At 37.1% G+C, this 21,962-nt stretch overlaps 1 protein-coding gene across 5 annotated transcripts in view; it reads right to left on the bottom strand.

Moving 5' to 3' along the window:
• Positions 1 to 13,676, bottom strand: part of LOC131553528 (gamma-aminobutyric acid receptor subunit alpha-2) — a 102,784-nt gene extending 89,108 nt beyond the window's left edge. The window contains exons 1-4 of one of the 5 annotated variants that reach the window (XM_058798258.1): positions 13,386 to 13,676; positions 12,938 to 13,014; positions 5,528 to 5,615; positions 5,291 to 5,406 (exon numbers count right to left, since the gene is read on the bottom strand). Coding sequence is in view for 2 of the 5 variants with exons in the window: in XM_058798256.1 (XP_058654239.1) it covers positions 5,291 to 5,406; positions 12,938 to 12,999 (178 nt within the window). In the remaining 3 variants the exon portion in view is untranslated. Of the gene's footprint in view, positions 1 to 5,290; positions 5,407 to 5,527; positions 5,616 to 9,229; positions 9,245 to 12,937; positions 13,279 to 13,385 lie in introns of those variants that run through there. The other 4 variants (XM_058798256.1, XM_058798259.1, XM_058798257.1 and 1 more) reach the window with 4 other exon arrangements.
• Between the last annotated feature and the right edge of the window lie 8,286 nt (positions 13,677 to 21,962).

Here is a 21,962-nt window from a genome sequence, read left to right as displayed (position 1 = left end):
TTTTAATTAGTTTTTTTTTTGTATGTTTGTAGAATTTGTATTCACTTTTATTTCAGTTTTAGTTATTTTAATACATCAATTTAATCTAAATAAAATACATTTTTTAAATATTTCATTTTATTTCAGTTTATTTTTTATTTAAAGTTAAAAATTATTTAATGGTTTTAGTTAACTAACCCTGGAGCTAACATGAACTACATGGACATGTATTATTAAGAAACAATAAAACAGATTAATAAATAATGTAAAACATGTATTGCTCATTGTTAATGTTAATGTATTAATTAGTGCTGTGAAACGATTAATCGTGATTAATCGCATCCAAAATAAAAGTTTGTTTACATAATATATATGAGTGTACTGTTTATATTTATTATGTATATATAAATACACACATGCATGTATATATTTAATGTATATGTTTATATATTAAAAATATTTACATATAATATAAATTATATGAATATAAATATATGCATGCAAATACATGTAAATATTTTCAAAATATATACTGTATGTGTGCGTATTTATATATACATAATATATACACACACATATATTATGTGAACAAAAACTCTTATGGATGAGATTAATCACGATTAATCGTTTCACAGCACTAGTATTAATCAATGTTAACTAATTGTAAAGTGTTTAATTTATTTATTTTTTCTCAGATGAAATCACAAAATTATTCAAGATTTGCTTATGAATCATTCAGACTAATTTAGAGAATCTGTTCAGCTGTATTATTGAAATGAATGACTCAAAAACAAACAAATGAAACATCAATATTACTCCAAGAGCACTATGGTGGAGACAGATGGTACCAAAATTTGCACGTGTCTGGGAAACCCTGAGGTTTGCAAAACATGTGGCTAGTAACAGTAATTCTTGTGAGCAAGTCATTGATTCGATTATTGATTTTTTTTTTTTTTTTTATGAAATGTTGACAGGATGCTGCTAGAAACCTACAAATGAATCTTTGACCGTGAATGAATAACCTCTAGCATCGAGCGTCATCACAGTAATGACGCAAGGCGGTTCACTCGGTTAACATGAACAAACAACCCAGTCCTTGACCTCAGGATTAAAGACCCGGTCTGACCGGACCTGGGGTCAAAGGTCATGGGTTAAAACTGAGCTGAGAGAGAGCGACTGAGAGGACCAGAAGAGAATTAAGATTCAACACGTGTCGAGTGCAAACAGCTCATTCAATCGTACCGTTAAAAACTGTTCAAAGGATGTGAAGAGATGAAAAGATTCAGTCCTCCTCTCTCCTGAAAATATGCACCTTGTCTTTGAAAGGCTGAAACAGTATTACTTATTCATTCTGCTTTGTCTTTTCAAGTTCTTGTATCATCGCCAAAGTGTCAGTGGCAGGTAAGTTTTATACCAGCTGGTTCTTTAATATGCTAAGACCAGCTTGAACTTCCTTTGAGCTCTAAACACGAAACCGTGAAGAGCCTTACCTGCCAAGAAGAATGTTTTATTGCTCATGCAATTCAATGCCTTTCTGCAGCAATGTTTCATTTCAGCATAAATTTCATTGTGGTATATTTTCTGTAAAATTGAAATGACTGTATATACAGTATGTCAATGTCATGTGACACTGAAGACTGAAGTAATGATGCTGAAAATCAGCTTTGCATCACAAGAATAAATTACATTTTAAGTTATTTTAAATTGTTGGAGGAGGGACTGTCCAACTGTTTGGGTTTTATGACCATGTCACCACATTTTTCACATTTTAAAACTGGTGTTTGTGATTTTTAGCAATTGTAGCTCTTTTATGGATGTTGGCTTTGTGAATTCTCTGTGGTCGGTATATTTGAGTAAGATATTGAGGTTTGCTGTCTCTTTGCTGCAGTAGTTCTGTCTCGTTTGGACACAATCCTTCTTAGTGTTTGACAGTCCCTATCATTCACTTTCAGTTTTTGCTCACTTTTCTTCTTCACTGTCAAGTTTTGCCATGCTTTGTGTACGCAGTCACAATCGTAAAGACTGTTGCTCTTAAAACACCAAAGAATTGAGCTATTAAGGTTATACAGACACTCTTGCTAAATGGGCTTTTTGGAAGTCTGACAAGCCACCATTTCACTGACCACTTGTACTAACAGCTGCTGAACACAACTTATACTACACTGTTATACAACCTAAAGAATGTAGATAACAAGTAACTCATTTTCATATATATATATATATATTTATATTAGCCTACAAAAATCATATAGATCCCTATCATGATGGGTGTGCATATCATTTTGTCCATCCTCTATGTGTGTACAGTGTGTGTGTGTATATATATATATATATGATCCATGCCTGTTTTTTTGTTTTGTTTTTTGTGAAGATCGTTCAGGAGTCCCTTGTTTGTCCTGAACAGTTAAACTGCTTGCTGTTTTTCAGAAACATTCTCCAGGTCCCTCAAATTCTTAAGTTTTCCAGCATCTTTTGCATATTTGAACCCTTTCCAGCAGTGACTGTATGATTTTGAGTTCTTTGTACACTGACAACAACCGAGAGACTCATATGCAACTATGAGAAAACATGATGTATTAAGAGCTGTGGGTGAAAACTTTTGAACGGGATGAAGGTGTCAATTTTTCTTATTTAAATATAATATATATATATATATATATATATATATCATTTAAATAGTTTGATTCATTTGAAACTCTAGTGAATTTGATTCAGTTCACCAAAAATATTCATTCAACCAATAAAACCAGAAATCGGTGCATCACATTTTGAACCCCATTCACTCAGTGCTACTTGAGTGAGATTAAATATTTTTCATTTAGAACTGCACCTTCAGAAGCTACAGAAGATGCTTACATGTTTCACAGAACACTAAATAAATAAATAAATTTATCCTGGTCTTCAAATTTAAAAAAATGTTCAAATAATAAAACATTGAATTTTAAAAAACAAATTTACATTTGCAGGTCAAATGGTTTGTTTCATCTCACTCAAGTAGCACTGAATGAATGGGGTTCAAAATGTGATGCACCAATTTCTGGTTTTATTGGTTGAATGAATATTTTTGGTGAACTGAATCAAATTCACTAGAGTTTCAAATGAATCAAACTATTAAAGTGAATCTAACAATTCAAATGAATAAAGCGATTTAAAATAATCAGATGATTCAAATGAACCAAGCTACTGGAATGAATCAGTCTCCCTACTAGTGCTGTGTTCCATACATCGATACGACGATGTATCGTCACAGAGATTTGACGATATGAGTATCGATACAGCTGGCCCTGTATCGATATTGCGGCACGTATGCAGCAGTGGACCGCACTTAATTTGAATACAAGAACACCGTTTAAAATTGAGTAGAAAAGTGCAAGGTTTCTAAAAAATAATGAATAGAGTATAATATATAGGCTACAACTAGGTTTTATCTGGCTGCAGAGGAACACAACTGGGTTGCCTGATATAAAGAGATATAATCCCCGAAACAGAGCCTCACACTTGCGCAATACGGAAATATCTGCTAAATGTGATACACTTATAAATGATCTTTGTGAACCTGGAAACCATGTGCACTCGCTCTCTCCACTGTGAATTAACGCGCTTGCTTTCTGAAAACACCGGTTAGCTTGCAGTTTAGCGATCTCCACAATACTCTATTATCAGAAAAGTGTAATTTATCAAGCGTTCATTTATGTGAGAGAGAGAGAGAGAGAGAGAGGGAGAGGCTGTTCATGCATGTATGAATTACCACCGTTTTGCCGCGTTTCTCTATTAACAGTGAAGCTGTGGCTTTAATACCTTTAGAAACAATGATGTTACCAGCTCCTTGTTGAGAAAGATAATGTAGCTCTTGAGCAATTAAGCTATTTAGTTGATAAAATTGCGGGGCAGCACTAAAAAGTTTGTTCCTGAATGTCTGTGTGCAACCGCAACATGATCTGTGTGAGTGACTGAGTGTGTGTGTGCGTTAGATTCAGTGAAGACAGCGCATTAGTTTAGAACTCTTCTAATTTTTATTTTTATTTTTTAAACACAGAGTGTGCATCATTTGTATCATTTGTGCTATAACCTACCAGCAATGTTTTAAAAAAATATATATATTAGAATGAGTACATCACAATATAAATTTATTAGAACGAGTACATAAAAACAAGATGCAAACAATAACAATTTTGTACCTGGTGGGGAGTGCCCAATGTAATCATGAAACATATGCCATTATCTATACTGTACTGTTATGGAGTTATGGAGGCCCTTCGTAATGCAGAGCTCAACAGCCTGCTCTGCCTATAGTTAGAAATGGCCCTATAGTATGCAGTGTTTAATAAACAGCTGTTTTACTAAATTCTGCTGAGGTGAAATTCAGTGCAGTCCTGTATCGTGATACGTATCGTATCGTGACTTTGCTGGTGATACACAGCCCTACTTCCAACTAAGAGTAAACTGATCTGTTCTAGAAGGCAAAAAGTAGCTCGGATCATTTGGTCTTGGAAGAATTTGACAAGAACCATTTGAGTCCATGAGATCTGACTTTTGATGGCAGACTGAACCCAATTTGAGACATTACAATCTCTTCTAAAACCCCAGAGTAGACAAAAGTGAGATTACAGGGGTCTTTTTTCTCAGGAAAGAAAAAGTTCAGCGAAAGTCTCCATTAATTTCATTGATGTCTCTGAGACATTAAAGAGATTTTCATTTGTGATTTTCTTTTCTATGATACTGCTGTGAGCTCACAGTCCTTCTACGCCTATTAAAGGATGAATGACTACAGTGGCAGACAAATCCATAAGGTTCAGTAAAATCCTGCATATCGTTACGGCCTTTGTTAGCTAAACTAATCCGCTAATGGAAAAATGTCAGTGACACTTAAGTAGTGACAAAACACCACAAAGACAAAACATTTGAAAAATGCCTTCTTTTATGCCAGTCAATAGAGAGCTGCTTTATAATAGCACCGCGTATATGACCACACAAATCAATAAAAACAGGTATTCAGTATCTCTCTTTAATCTGGGCTAATGTACTTCTGTTGTCACTATAAGCACTATAATGTGTTCCTGCCTTCATCATCACAACATCCGACACAAACTACACCGATAAAACCACTAGAGATAAGCTAGATCCGAATGCACTGAAGGTCTTTGTTCAAATTCATTATGCTACAGATTTAGTGATCCTTGAGGAAAGATAAACTGAATTCTGGAGAAGAGCAGAGATGATTTCAGCCTTCATATGTGCTCTCATTACGGCATCCTTTATCTTTACTGTGATATCAAAAGCAAGCCATTTAATTCAGACACTACTAACTCACCTCCCAGTCCGGGTCTCAGCCGGTTGTCGTAGCCATCCAGCAGGCGGTCCAGGATGCGTGTGAACAGGGTGATGTTATTTTTGAAGGCATCTGTTGTAGGATCTGCGGACACTGACCTACACAACAGTCGAGAGCGTGTGTGTGAACTTAACAGTCTCATGAACAGTATGGGAAAGACTTCAAAGACTTCAAAAATGAGAGTGGCGAAACTACAGACTGAGTGAAATGAGGAATTACCTGATCTTCACAATGTTCTTGATGTCTTTTAGTACTTTAATGATCCTAGTTTCATACGCTGCGGGTTACAGCTCTCATCTAAGATGTTCTGAGAATTATTGCACCAGATTCAAATGAAATTTTAAATCTTTGAGACTCGTTTTAGCTGTCAGACTTGTGGAAAGCTACTCTGAAGACAACACTACAGTCAAACTAGTTAGTCAAAAAAATAGCTACAATTGACCTATCGGTAAGCCCCGCCCCCTTAGTTACTGTTGCTCCCTCGGACAAACAAACGGAGTTGCTCACTGTCTTACAATGATAGCTGCAGTGTGAAAACCATGTCCCACGATGTTTTTGCACAATTTTGGACACAGAAGGCCACCGAATGGGAATTAAATATTCAATGGAGGGATTTATAAAATATTTAAAAATAAATACGGTGGGTAACTCGAAGGAGGGTTTACAGATCACAATGCAAGCGGAGAAGTCCCATATTACGGTCGGTCATCACGATCGCGGATGACAACATGTAGGATCAACACTGTTCATGTATCGCAGGCTACGATTAAATTAATGTACGTTTAACCTGTTTAATATGGAGAGGCAATGAAATGTAGACCTTCGTTTATGTGTTTTTGACCTACACTTTACAAGACGCGAGAATTGCCCCTTGTGGGATTAAAAAAGTTGTTAACTTAAGAACAGTCCGCTATTTAAGTTTGTACGTTAGCATGGACTCACTAACTTTAACGCTAGCTAGTTTTAGCCAGAGATACCTTGCTAAAGCACAAGATAACATTAACGTTCTGCTTGAGCAGATGAAAATTGTAACTTAATGAGTGTATGACAACCAGAAAATGAACGTTTTGATAATTTTCATGACTCGCACATGCATGTGATGTCCCAAGTGCAGTAGGCAAGCTTGGAATATGGAAAAGCTTACATTCAGCAGATAGAAATATTGCATCATATTGATTTTGTCAGGAAAAAAGATCTGTTGTGTAAGTTGTGGCTTTACTTTACTCTGGCATTACATCCCTCTGATCAGCATGTGGTACATTATATTAATATAATTAAAAATATTTTTGGAAAATTAAACAGTTTCTTACAAACTCATGTGATTTGATAAAATACATAACGAAATTGAATCGAATATGGGTAATGGAAAAATTACTTCAAGCAACACATGACAATTAATGAGATGAATTCAACACTTCTACTTGAATGTCAGCCAGCCAGTGAACGCAGATTTGAATTTAGCAGCTGATGATCTGAAGCACTGAACGATTTAATCACGCCGGTGTGATTGTATTAAATATAGAAAATATGAATCAGCTATTTTTGGTCTTTTGGAAGCTGCATTCAAAATCCACATGGCTCAAAAATCTGAGGGGGCACATGCCCCCTCACTTTGAATGGGCATGACTCCTCTGCGTAGGACGTATGTATTGCGCGTGCGCCTCTGAGATATGCAGGATCAAAGGAAACAAACAATTTTCAACAATTTTCTTTACAAATCCTAGTTTTGTGCTTTTAATTTGTGACTGGCGTTTTGTTTTGTTCTCTCTCCGCGTTTGTCACTAATCACGCAACACCGACGTCGTATGTCATCTGCCGGAAGGGCTTTCGCATACGACAGTCAGCAGAAGTGAGAAAAAAAAGTGTTAATTACGTTTGAAATATGGATATTTATCGTACAAAAAATGTATGGATTCACTACTGGAGGCCTTTATTCACCCCCCAGAGCCGTGTGAGGCACATTTTATTACAGATGCGTGCACTTTATTTCACGTCTTCTGGACTGCTGACAAAAAGCACCCGTTTACCCCATTGTAAGGTACGGTGCCTGCGAGGTGACATGGTCGGTTCACTTAGTTGTGTCGTGGTGTTCGTGGGAGCGTCATATTAACTCGTGGAAATGTGATATTATGTCGTGGCTAAGAGATCATTTTGTTGAGGTAACATGATATCGTGGCCATTCTTCTCGAGATGCTATGTTGAGGGAACGACATCCATTTCTCATGGCCACGACTTCTTATGTTGAGGGAACGACATATTTTTATTGTGGCCACGAGTCAAACCTGCATGACCATATCAACCTGGGATTATCAGATATTATCATAAAACATTTGTATTAACATTAAACATTTAATTAAATATTTGTATAGGCTATTATTATTACATTAACTTATAGGGTTACATTTTTATATTTGTTGCTTATTTCCCCTTTCAATTTGTGTATCACTTTACCCAGTTAACGTTTTGTGCAATTATGCTATATTTGCTACCCTACCATATATTTTTCAAATACTGTGAACGCTTGACAGTTATGCCAATAAAGTTTTGACTTTATGATTGTATGTGTGTGATGATAAATGAGTGTGTTGTGTTTTCATTTACAAATTACATGAATGATTAATTCCTCAACGAAACACTATACAGTATTTGTAATTATGGTCTATTACTTGATTAAATGAAATATAGCCTATGTTAAATTTAAACTGCATTCCAGTAAAAAGTAAAGTAAAGAGATAGAAATGAAGGGGAAAACGAATATAAACGAATATCAAAATATAACCAATAATAATAGGCTAAGAAGAAGAAGAAGAATAATAATATACAAATATTACAGGAAAAAGATGATCAGTTAATGGATTTACAAGACTGTGGGATGGATAAAAATGTTTTCTTGTTTGCCTATTTTATTTTATGCACTTTATGTAACATTTCATGATAAACTTCATTTTAATGCTTACTATGGCACGTAATACAGTCTGGTAGCCATGGTAATAATTTAATAATGCAATTTCTATAATAATTAATATAATAATTTCTTAATTCTAAATAAAATATTAATGAATCCATGTCTGATAATCCCGGGTTGCTATGTTCACGCAGGTTTGTTTACGCATTGAACTCGTGTCCACAATAAAAATATGTCGTTCCCTCAACATAAGAAGTCGTGGCCACGAGAAATGGATGCTGTTCCCTCAACATAGCATCTCGAGGCCACGACATAATATCACGTTCCCATGAGTTAATATGATGTTCCCACAAATTAATATCTCGTGGCCACGACATATCACATTCCTGCGAGTTATGATGTCGTGGCCACGACACAACTAAGGCTTAGTTCACACTGCAGGCTAAAGTGGCCCAAATCCGACTTTTTTGCCCAAATGTGACCCATATCTGATTTTCTTATGAAAGTCTGAACAGCACAAATCCGATTTTTTCAAATCAGGCCCAGGACATTTTCATATGTGGTCCTAAATCGGATACATATCCGATGTTTTGCAATGCGACTTCAGTCTGACTGGCCATGTCGCATTTCATGCGAATTTTACATCATTGAAATGCAACAGACGTCACAATTCAACCAAGTCTAAGTGAACCAACCATGTCACCTCGCAGGCACCGTAGTAAGGCTTGGAGGGGCCAGGACAATTTTTAATAGAACTCCGACTGGATTCATCTGAAAGAAGAAAGTCATATACACCTAGGATGCTTTGAGGGGGAGTAAAACAGGCTAATTTTCATTTTTGGGTGAACTAACCCTTTAACATGATATTTACATAAATACATACAACATGCAGACAATTTAATAACTTTTATAAGTAATGATTTTTAACCACTTTGTTATAAAACACTGAATCAAAACCATTATGCAAAAAAATCTGCATTTTTCTAAATATTTATTTTACAAATAAAATCACTCACACACTCGCAGACTCACACGCACAATAACATGCAGGTATAACTATTTTTAAAGCATTAAACTGCACAGTCTAATTCAGGGGTGCCAAATCCTGCTCCTGGCGATCGACTGTCCTTGAAAGTTCAGCTCCAACTCTAATCAAACACACCTGTCTTTAATTTTCAAGCGATCCTGAAGACCTTAATTAGTTGCTTCAGGTGTGTTTGATTAGAGTTGGAGCTGAACTTTCAAGGACAGTCGATCGCCAGGAGCAGGATTTGGCACACCTGGTCTAATTGAATCGTTTTGCTGAAACAGGATTTCCCAATGCTTGAGAAAGAAAGAAGTATTCTAAAGCCCTATTCGGATGGGACTAGTTTTCTAAACTACGTTTGAGTTTCGAGTCTTATCACCTGACATCTGCTATTTTCATTTCCAATTCGGACGGGACTAACATCTCTGTGTTTATTACAGGGGTGGGAGGGTCTATTTTGTACATCTGGGCGTTTCAGAGGTCACGCGCTCTGTATGTGTGCATTGCGTGTCATTCGGATTGATTACCATTAGTATAACAGTTTTACTACAAATACCATGGTGAAGCTATATGGCTAGCAAAACCATGTTAATGTGTGGTTGCTTTAGTTTTACTTTAGATATTTATTTGTAGTAAACCCGTGTTTAATTTTCATAAAGGTGCATATGTAATTAAAACATTATGTAATTGAGTGCAGAAATTAACGCGAGTAATTTTACCTGACGCAGACATTACAGTAGCCAGTCTGAATGGTTTACCTGATCTGATTCTTGATTTTATTGTTTTTAATTTATTTACTTATTTTTTCCTTGCCGGGAGGCAAATATATCAAACATGAGCGCGGTAAGAACGTCTACGGTAATGCACATTGGCCAAAACTCACAAGGAAATGCGTTGTGAAAAAAAAATCTCACCGGCAAACACCGATATTGCATTCGGACGGGATTAGTTTTCTCACAGGATCACTGAGTTTGCTGAAAAACAGTAGGTAATTTGCTCTGTAATTATTACAGAGGTAGTGTGAGAAAAACACAGACATGGCAGATTCGGACGGGATTAAAATCACCAAGTACGTCTGTGAAACACACATTTCTCTAACGACCCCCTGTAAAACTAGTCCCGTCCGAATAGGGCTAATGAGTGTGCTTTGATTACTGTCTTAGCTTGCTTGTGCACAACACAATGAAACATGAAAACAGCAAGTGTTTTGTCAAACTACATTGCTACTTTTTGTAAAAGTATCTTTCTTTCTGGAAATATTAGTGTTGCTAACTCCCCAACACTGCTGTGATGTGATTAGAGCACTCTTTCACATGTTCTACTTACAGGAAAGTTTATGTGAAACGCTTCTCAGGAATATAATTAACATACTTAAACATAATTGGCTTAATTAGCATAAGCAATCATGCATGCATTATGAGCGTCAACTTGATCTGTTTGCTAGCTGACTGTTAAACCCCTATAGCTCGGTTTGTTTCAAAGCCTATGAGCAGACGATTGAGAAAGCATTTAGAGGCATCATAGGTGCAATTTCTTCCAAAGCTACCTTCTAAGGATACATTTTTTGGACAAATAGCATGCATGCATGCAACAAGCTAAAAAATAAATCCAAGCAAGAAAAAATATCAGTTCGAGCATCAGTTAGATGTTGAGCTGTCGAGCTAATGAAGTTGTTGCCTACATAGAGCGTTCCAAATCCGTCAGTTAGGATGCTGCAGTGCGAGGCAGCTGTCTATGTAGGTAGCAGTGAGGCAGCTCACTAGGTTTTGGAACAAAGCCATTGATCATAAATGGACATGACTGAGCAAGTTCTTCTGAATGTGATTTCCGTCCAAAATGCTCCAAAGTAGCTCAGCTGGAATATTCAGAATATGTATAATTCTGCGCTCTGCCACGGGGTAATACCTCATTATAGAGCACATTTGTAGCTAATTCCTACATAAGCCTCACATACACTGAGAGTCTTTAATAGCTAATTATGCAGCTTTGAAGCCGGTCATACTGCTATACCATCTGGGGGAGCACAAAGCAACCTGAAGGGACAGTATCGACCCATTTAGAGTTATAGAAAGCACTCTGTTTTTACGGTTCCTCTACAGTTGGAGGACAAACCTCCCCCTAGTGCTCCTTTCGCGGGGCGCATCCATGCGTGACCCAGATTAGAGGGAGGTTTATCTGATTCCATCCCGATTCCAGTTATTCAGAGTGAATTCACTACTCGTGGAAACCAGTAAAGCATATTTCATGAATCGACTTTATGACACAAACAGTAGGATGGGGTTGCTTATCACATGAATTATCTAGATTTATATGCTATTGGTTTATTGATTGGTAGCCTATGGCACGATGTGACCATGTTCACTCCCAGGAGAGGGTCTAAGTCGATGATTTAATATGAATAAAAGGAAAACAGGCCATCATATTAAGTTCCAATTAAATTGGCAGTGAACCTGCAGTTGACTGTGTGTATAGAGGGGTCAGAGTAATTATAATCCATGTGGTCACTATTTAATCATGGCTTTGCAACAAAATCAAGGTTGCCCCTCTTTATTATTGTTTGATCAGGATCACAACAAGCAAAACTTCGACCAAAATACTCAATGGGTGCTCCAAAACACATACATGCACAAAGCTGTTCACTGCACTTAAAGTAAGGTATACAGGCATAAACAACCACTTTGGTTGGATTTTGCAATTGAAATTAAAAACACACAAAATCATAGCCAATTTAATATATAAACATTCATTTAATGATTTTGTGTCCTTCACCCATTACATAAGCATCAATATCTATGAAAAGCCATTTTCGTGTTCAAATTAAACATATTTCATATTTTATAGAGACCCCTAATTTGAAATGGCAGGTTTTTCATTATTATGAATAGGCTTCTGAAATGAGGGTTTGGAAATTCATGATTAGTCTATTAAGTGTCATTCACAAATGAAACGTATCATGAAATATTCTGAAATAACGTTTTTTTTAAATATTACAAAATAGCCTACTATTTTCCCTAGACACTTTCATATATGTTAATATACACTATATGCAAATATGTACTTTTTTTTTTTTTTTTTTTATCATTGTGTTAAATAAACAACCTTTTGACAAATCGATCGATCGCGAAAGTGAGGCTAAGTGACATTTTCTGTATGACTTTTGATTTTCTATGGTTAATAAGATGTTCAATATTTTGTAGGATTGTGCATAATTCGAATTTTAAACGCTTGATTTGGGTAGGCTACATGTTTCTAGCTTTTAGTTTTAATTAAAAGAAAGAAAGAAAAAAAAAAAGAAAAATCAACCTATGCACCTGTAGTACCTCCCCTGAATGAGAAAGCGCTCCTCATGGTTCCACGCTGTTCTGCACCACCTAGAGGATTCATCACTGTTCATGTACAAAAACCAATGATTTCACGAAGCCTCTCAAAAAAAACCCAATGCTAATTTGCATGAATTAAACTTGCAATAATTAGTCCTCATCAAATAAACATGAAGCCAATCTTTGTCATTCTTTGTCGGCGGAGCGATTTCTTTCGGTGACCACCGGAGTCGTGCGCGTAAAAGTCTCCAGTTACGCACGGAGACAAGAGGTGTCGAGTCAATCCCAGTATCCTCAAATTACGGTTATAGAAATTATTTTGATGTATTATATACTCAAGCCCATTTAAAGAGCGAAGTCAAGACTGTCAGTCCTACCTGGTGTGCCAAAACAGCGTCAACACGAAGATGAGAAGATAAAACGCGAACCTCTCCCTCATTTCTGCCACTCAAACCTGTGTATAAGAAGACAAATCCACAAATCAGGTGAAGAAACGGGTTTGTTTTAGTAAAATACTGCCAATCACACACTATGGTGACGGCTTAAGTTGGTCCATAAGCGCACACGGTCCGTACGATCCACCTGCTGATCTTAGATGATGGATCCCAGACATTTCATTAATATTTACAGCGTGTAACAATTCATGATATGAATATAAATATCCCTTAAAAACATTTCAAATCATAAGATGAGAAAACCATGACCAAGTGACCACGGCTCGCGCTGTGATGATGATCTCCATGTAAATGGCAACATATGGCTGGGCATCATTTACACACATGGCCAGAAACACAATATCCTGTACTTTATGGAGAGTACACCCACCTGTGATCCACCAGATCCGCTTTGTCCTTATGAATAAAGAATGATAAATAACAACCGGAATGTGAAAGTTTATTCCCAGCCGACGAAACCGGATCACGAGTGTTATTCAAGAGCGCGCACGTGGATCGGGAACGAGCGTTAATGAATTCCCATAATAATTCACTATAATATCAGAGGCATATGAGCATCTCTGAGGGTCTGATCCTCCACAGCGTCTCTCTCTCTTTAACTAACGCACCGTACGCGCCTTGACGCGCCGTGATCTCAGATCTTTTTTACTGATTCTCATACTGTTCACTATTTTTTTTTCTCCTGAAAGAAAGAAAGAAAGAAAGAAAGGGGGATAACTACAAAGAAAGAGACAGATAGAGAACTGGGTCCTAAAGCCAGTTGGCTTAGGGCGCTGATCGCTCGCGCGCGCGCTCTCTCTCTCGTACACACATAGGCTATACTTCACATAATGACACGTTGTGTGAAGATATGCATTTATTTGCAGTAGCCTATTACATTTTTTATTAGTATAAATTAGAAAAGAATGAGGAAACACAGAGGAACACAGAGGCTTTTTAAAGTTGTTTAGTTATCATAAATTGTTCCTTTATCACTAGGTAAAAAAGTGTTCCTAAAACACACTGAAGAGGAATAGTTCACCACGACGACAAAATTAGCTGCAAATTTACTCACCCTCATGAAGACCATCCAAGATATTGATAAGTTTGTTTCTTCAAAACATATTTAGAGAAATTTGGCATCCAACATCATTTGCTCACCAATGGATCCACTGTAGTGAATGGGTGCCATCAGAATGAGAGTTCAAACAGCTGATGAAAACATCACAATAATCCACACGACTACAATCCATCAGTCAATGTCTTGTGAAGTGAAAAGCTGCATGTTTGTAAGAAATCCATCATTAAAGTGTTATCTTTGAACCATTGCTTTCAGCTAAAATATGAGTCCTCTATCCATAACATTGCTTTCTCCATTGAAAAAGTCGTCTTGTCTGAATCAGGAAAGAAATCTGCACATCAAGCACTGTTTACATGTGAAAACAGTCTAAATCAGTTCTAAACACATACTGCATGTTGGTGGATTTTTATGTTAAAGGACTTGACTTGTTTCACTTGAGGAAGCATTACTATGGATTATGGCCAGAAGTGACCATTTGAAGTTAGAAACCCCTAGATGATGGATTTGTTTTCTTACAAACACACAGATTTTCACTTCACAGATGTTAATTGATGGACTGGAATCGTGCAGATTACTTGTAGATTATTGTGATGTTTTAATCAGCTGTTTGGACTCTCATTCTGACGGCACCCATTCACTGCAGTGGATCCATTGGTGAGCAAGAAATTAAATTGCTGAATTTCTCCAAATCTTTTCTGATAAAGAAACAAAACTAATCTAGAGTACATCTTTGATGGCCTGAGGGTGAGTAAATTGTCAGCAAATTTTCATTTTTGAGTGAACTACTAAGCATTGTGGCAGAAAACACACATGCAAGTCACACCTTCCACAGATTGTTCTCCTTTGGAACACAAACAGAGTTATTGTGAAAGTGTATGCAATTGAAATGCATAGTGATCACTGGCTGTCAAGTTAAGTTGCAATTTTCTTGGTCTATTTAAACAAACAAACAAGCAAAATACACAAAGGTACACATTATTAAACAGTGCTGTTCTGGACAAATAATAAATGTACACAATGCTTGCCTTATAAATATTAATGCATCTGCATATTTGCAGAAATTTTAATGCCCTGCACCTGAAAAAGAAACAGCGTTAAGAATGATAAACATCCTCACAGATGGATGAGTGGTTATTAACACTGGTTGCATTCTGTGCTTGTCCAATCAATTGTTTAAACCCGTAAACCCATGCAAATAAGAATGATTACCCAGGTTTTACACATGAAATCCTGAAACCTGATAACACAGGATTAATTACTACCTCAGGGCAAAGTATGAACAATGTGAAACACAGAATACGATGACCCAGAATTACGATAACCATGGGGTTAAAAATGACCCCCAAAAATGGCATTAAAAGCTCACATTGAGCCACTATTTCCAAAAGATTTATAATTATCATATAATATTTAGAAACATATCTAGAAATAATGATATCTAGATTATAATCATAAATTCATCAGCTCCAGGGGATGTTGTTGGATTCTAAAAAAAATGTCAAGTCACTGGCCATCTGCCTGTTAAACAGAGGTCTAAGATCAGGTCTTTTAGTTATGCATTTTTAATACAGAATAAAATGATTTCCACATGAAACACATCCAAGCTCTCTCTCTCCAGAATAGTTGACGTCCCCATGTGAGGGGGTATCGCAGTAAAAACAGCCCATATGTACAGTATGTGTCTGGGTGCATGTTGCATCATATAACCAGACGCAAACTCTATCTTAATCTAGGAAATCTGCAATAAACATAATGCCGTTCAATAATATTTTATGACCCTATCTGCCTCGTAATGTTTATTTATGCTGGGGTGGCATTCATACATAAATAATCCCAACAGACACAATGAGATCCCGCATTGCTAATATAAAAATAGGAGACAGCCAATAACTTTTCCCAGCATCGTCTATAGCACCGAATGAAGAAATCTTACTATATGCCAGTCCAGATATTCACTAATTTAATTGCAAATGGCTGTATTGTGGTCTAATTGTGTCTGTCTGCCGGCACTAAACGGCCAAGTATGTAACTTTTCTTAAAAGCATTTTATTTAGAAACCTGTATTAGCTATTGATCAGGTCCAGAAGATAAATTTGTAATCGCTCCCATGTCCCCTCCAGATTCTGCTTAAATATTTAAAGCAAAAAGCCAGCCGTGTCGGCCTGCGGCCCCAAGAAGACAGATGAGAGTGTAATGCTAAATGCCAAAGCATGTTTGCCAATGCAAAAACACATTCTACACAGTATAAGAGGAACAGCTTTTGATGCAACACAGTGTTGCTTTGAAAACAGCGTTTCTAAGTGTTTCAGGTGATGCTATGTCAAAGGCATGGGTTTGCTTTCAGCCAATCTTAAATGTTAAATTTAATTATTCTTCAATATGCCAATTATTTTGTGGAGTCCATTCCTTACAATATCATTCTGACCTTCAAAAAGAAGCTTTTTGCTGCTCTTGGTGACATTTGCGATTGTTCTGAATAGAATACTACTGTTTCTGCAGTGTATACTATGCTTAATATGCAAATTTTCCATATGCATGAAATGCCCAGGTGATCTACTGCATGTGCCAAAATGTGCATGTGTCCCACTATGCAATGCATTGAGTTTGACCTTACATTTCCAGTTTGATGAATGAACCAGAAGTAATCATCATCACACTGGAAATGTCAGCCAAAATTTGTGATATTGTTTTCTTGACTCTTTTTTTTTTTTCCTCACCAGAGAGTTAAAGACATTTTCACAAAAAATTGGATCAGAAAGGCCAAATAACCATTTTTATTATGGTTAAGATGATAAAATAAACATGCAAGTACCGGTACTAACATAATGTGCCCAAAATGCAGCATGCTAATGTTTCATATATTCATGCATATTGCATACTGTTTTTACGGCAGCAGGGTCATTTCTAGCTTTTCATCATTTTCATAATTTCGGATACCTTTATGCATATCAGATTAGCGTATAAATTGTTTTTACCTGCAGTATAGCATATAGTCGTACACAAGCTGAATGTGCACTACACATCTGCTATATTGCTGACAAATGATAGAAGACATTTTGTTTCCTAAAATGAACTGTAAATATCCACCTCATCTAGTGCTCTATGTGTTTTCTGTGTTAAAAAGTATCCTGCTACTATTTTGATGTAAGCAACCACAGGAAACAATTCAGTGAGTGAGTGAACTGTCCAAACGAATCAAACTGAATCACAAACAATTTCAGAGCTTTTTGCAAACCCGTTTAACTGATTGGATCAAATGGCTGATCAAACCATCTAAATGCGTTCTGAACGTTTTGCTAATGTTCCCATTAAGTCATCTATATGTTGAAAACGTTTGGTTACCCAAAGTTCTGACAACGTTCCCTGTTAGCAGGTTTAACAGCTGATAGAAAACACAACACATGACTTCTAAAATATTATCAGGGATAATGATTATCAGGTTGTTACAGTATATGGTAAATTAGATTATAATGAGCAGTTTTTTCATTGAAGCATTTTTAGGTCAATGTGGAAAATGGCAAAAATTGGGCCTATTATAGACAATCTAAAACAGCTTATCCATTTATCGGATGAGCTCCAAAATGAGCCTCATATAACAGATTAGCACATATGTACGTCTGCAAGATATCTGTTAAAGATCGCACGACGACAACAACAAAAGCTAAATAACGATTAACTTTCATCAATCGACCATCATTTTGAAAAAAAACAAAAAACAAAAAAAAAACAAAGAACTTAAAGGTATAGTGACTGCTATGTTGCCTTTATTAGCTTCTTTTCTCTCAGTTTCTTCTCCCATTCAGCTCTCATAATGCACCGCTATTGTGTCACAAAGCACACCGTCTCCATTTGAGTCATCAAGTGTCCCATAAGGCCTGATGGGTGATGAAGGCATTTAATTAAGGCAGTTAGTAGGGTGGAATTTGCCTGGTTGTGAGTGATTAACCTGGAAAATGCGTGTGCTCAGACTGTACATAACAAAGCATGACCTGAGGACCTTTCCCTCACAACGCCTTCCCGGCAGAACGCTAATGTTTGACTTCGCGGAACAAAACGGGCAGCGTTTTGAGTAAATTCGATTAGAGGAGAACACTCCAGTTCTGCTTCGCCACCTCAGTGGAAGAAATTCAAAAGTGTGATCTTCTGAAATGAAAATAGGCTTGTATTTACAACATCCGCTTCATCCGTGGATAAAGTGGTGGTCAAATGCTCTCTTTTGGTGCAGCGATTCAAAATATATACAGTCACCTGGAAACCGAGTGCGCCGCTCTGCACTTGAGAAAATAAATGCAATCTTTTGTGAGCGCGGGGCCCATCAGGTCTGGCACGAGTGCTCAGGTGTTCAGCTTCACACGGTTATGCACATGTCATGGCTGGCACCAAGCGTCCGACCCGCAGTGCCAGACAGACTCCAGCAGAGCCGCTCGCTGACCACCGAAATGCCAAGGGCCGCACTCTTCCGGGCATTTTCGATGAGATAGCGGCGCCTAGAACACAACAGAAGGGTTTAATTTGAATTTATGAGGTTGTGTGGGACTATCAGGTACACTGCTGCTTAATAACATGCTTTATTTGGATCCTTTACCTTTGCAACATGATCGAGGTTGGTAGGAGGTGTTCTGCTGTAGCGGTCACAGACACATTATATAAAAAGTGCAATGAGTCACATAGTTATTAGCCTAACAACCAGTCTGAGATCAATGAATTCAAATGTGTCCTTAAAGGAACATCTCAATTAAAAAATAGAATTCATCATCATTTATTCACTCATGTAGGCTACACTCTTAAAAATTTAAGTAATTTGTTGGCCTTGATGGTTCCACAAATATTTACATTCCACAAAATTCTCTTTTAAGAACGGTTTACTGAAAGGTACTTTAGGGACCAAAAATGGCATTGCTGCAAACCCCCCCCTTTTGGAGTCTTTATTTTTAAACGTCTTCAAAACCCATATGACTTTCTTTCTTCTGTGGAAAGCAAATTTTTCTTCAAATCATAAACTGACAACAGCTCCAATAGATAAAAAAAAAAAAAACACAATTAAAAGTTAATTACAAGATGCAAGAGCTAATGGAGTGTATGTGGTGTCTCTCGACCACATATCTTCGTGTGCAAAGTTTGAGAATGTGCATTTGAGAATAAGATTTGAGAGTTGCAATGGTGTTATCACTGAATAATGTCTATTTTTTCCCCCTACATAAAGCGATAAGACAGTGCACGTCTATGTTCAAGTTTTCAAGGTGCTTTTCTTTGCAGCTTGACAGCATGTTGTCAGTTTAAGATTTCACTGGAAAAGAACTGCATGAACATGTTTTTAAAGACATAAATGCTTTTATTCATCAAGGATGCATTAAACTGATTTAAAAAAAGGACAATAAATTCATCTCATATTGTCTTAAAAATCTATTCTATTCATCAAACAATCTTGAACAAAAAATCACAAATGTATGTTTCCACAAAAATACTAAGCAGCACAATAGTTAATTGCTAATAATCAGAAATGTTTCTTGAGCAGTAAAACAAAATTAGAATGATTTCGGAAGGATCATGACTCATGAGAGACTGAAGACTGGAGTAATGATGCTGAAAATTCAGCTTTGACTCACAGCAATAAATTACATTTTAAAATATAATCAAATAGAAAACAGTTATTTTAAATTGTGGTAATATTCCACAATATTATTGTATTTTACTGTAAATTTACTGTATTACCTGTTAACAAATAAATGCAGTCTTAGTGAGAATAAGAGATTTCTTTCAAAAACAAAACAAAAAAAATCTTGCCAACCCCAAACTTTTGAACTGTAGTGTATTATGGAACAAATAGCTCAAAAATGATTGGCACTATAGGAAAGTTCTAACTATAAGCTGAAAATGATCGTTCCATGTGGGTGAACAATATCTTTTAAAATCCTGTCATATATTTAAAATGCATGACCTCTGAGCATTGCACACCTTTCTGCTGGAGTGAGCAGTGATACTTAAACTCACTATTTCCCTCTGAGTAACTCTGAGGAATACAGGAGACGTGCAGTCGTAAACCAGTGGAATCCTTCATGCTATCTTGGCAATACTAAGTACATATGTCAGTTTTCAATCTGATATTCCTTTATGACCGTATGGACACATTTGTTCAGCTTTTAACAGCCCTCATAAGATTTGTTTTGAGATGATTTACTGAAACCCATTTGAGAGCATGTTTGGTGTATGTCTTCATCTAATTCCAGCTTCTATATTTCAGCTTAAATCCCACAGGAGCTGTTTTTCTGCACGACTCGATGCAAACGTCTTGTCGTGCCTCTGAAGTATGGTAACACACATGCTCCTTGGTTCCTGCGAGAAACGTGGGCGTCCAAACATCATCTCCTTGGCTAATAAATAAGGTTTTCCCTTCCTCAAGCTCAGATGCAATTTTCCCTAATTGCATTCTCTGATTTTCCCCATCTCTCCCTGAGCAATACCTCTTATCAGCAAAATCTGAAGACTAATATATGAAATCTTTTATTGGTTTCTGTCTCACGTAACGGTTTGAAATCATGGATTTTCAATGCCTGCACAGTTTTGGACTGATAAGATGAAAGATTTTCTTTGGTGAAGTCATATGCAAACATAGGCCAAAAGGTTCTTTGTGTTGTTGCCATTTTGATGTGGAGCTCATATGCATGTAGGCGGGCAAGTTAATTTTAGAGGTTAAAAAGAAAAAGAAAAATGAAATGGAAAACTAACACTAACCCTAATGATTTACTAGTTGTGTTTGCTAAGGTGGACATCACTATTGCCATTACTCATAAAGGTTAAAGATTCAAGCAAACCATTAATCCCTAAGCATTTTAGCATGCAACTCATCGCATATATATAATTTGTGCTACCAGTGTTATTTTAGTATTATTTATATACTATTATAGAATTTATTCATATTTTAAATTCGCTTTTATTTTTACACTACTAGTACTTGTAGTGTAACGTCTCGGTTAAATACGTAACCCTCGTTCCCTGATGGAGGGAACGGAGACGTTATGTTGTGACGACATTAGCAGATTTACTTGGGAGACCCAATCACCTCTGACTTTAAGAGAAAACGCCAATGAATATTGGCTAGTGGATTTTCCATACCTGAGCCACTCCCCGTGCATACGGGTATAAATAGGCGACAGGTGCATCCACTCTTCAGGTTTTACGCTGAAGAGCCGAGAACTTGTCCCTGGCTGCCAGAGATGGGTCGAGGTTGTGGCATGGGGACATAACGTCTCCGTTCCCTCCATCAGGGAACGAGGGTTACGTACCTATCTGTCGGTCACTATGAGTTATGTCGTGACGACATTTGGGGTCCATGGAAAGCACCACAACTTGAACCCCGTCACAACCGTATGGCATTGCAAATGTTGACAAGCAGCCGCATGACAGACAAATGCCATGCAAAGGTCGTAACCTTCCCACTGCCCCAGCGCAAATTCGCTGCCCTTGATACCCACAGGGACCAGAGGGGAGAATAACGCTGCTGGTGATAGCCAAGCCGCTGTTCCTTTCCCCATAGAAATTTTTTAACAGAAGGGATTTCGACCTTCAGTGAAAGATTGCTTCAAGTCTTTCCTATTTGTTGTTACAGCTTGCCAGTAACAATGGGGAAGCAAACTTTCCATAGAAGGACGCTACGGAGGCCACATCCTACCTGTAGGGAGGTATCATGTGGAGACACAATATAGACTGACCCAGGCCTGGGACAGTACTACATATGGAATGGTCTCTCAGGCAGGTCCTACCCGAAAGTAGGAAAGGGTAGACTGACAGAATGATCTATCAAAGGGAAGACATGGGATTACTGAGGGGGGAACCTATCATGGAAGAATATACATATGGGATTGCCCGCAGGGAATCAAGCCATATGGA

Source organism: Onychostoma macrolepis, chromosome 14 (assembly GCF_012432095.1).
Source record: "Onychostoma macrolepis isolate SWU-2019 chromosome 14, ASM1243209v1, whole genome shotgun sequence".
Classification (NCBI taxonomy): Eukaryota; Metazoa; Chordata; class Actinopteri; order Cypriniformes; family Cyprinidae; genus Onychostoma; species Onychostoma macrolepis.
This window is presented reverse-complemented; position numbering and strand designations above follow the sequence as displayed.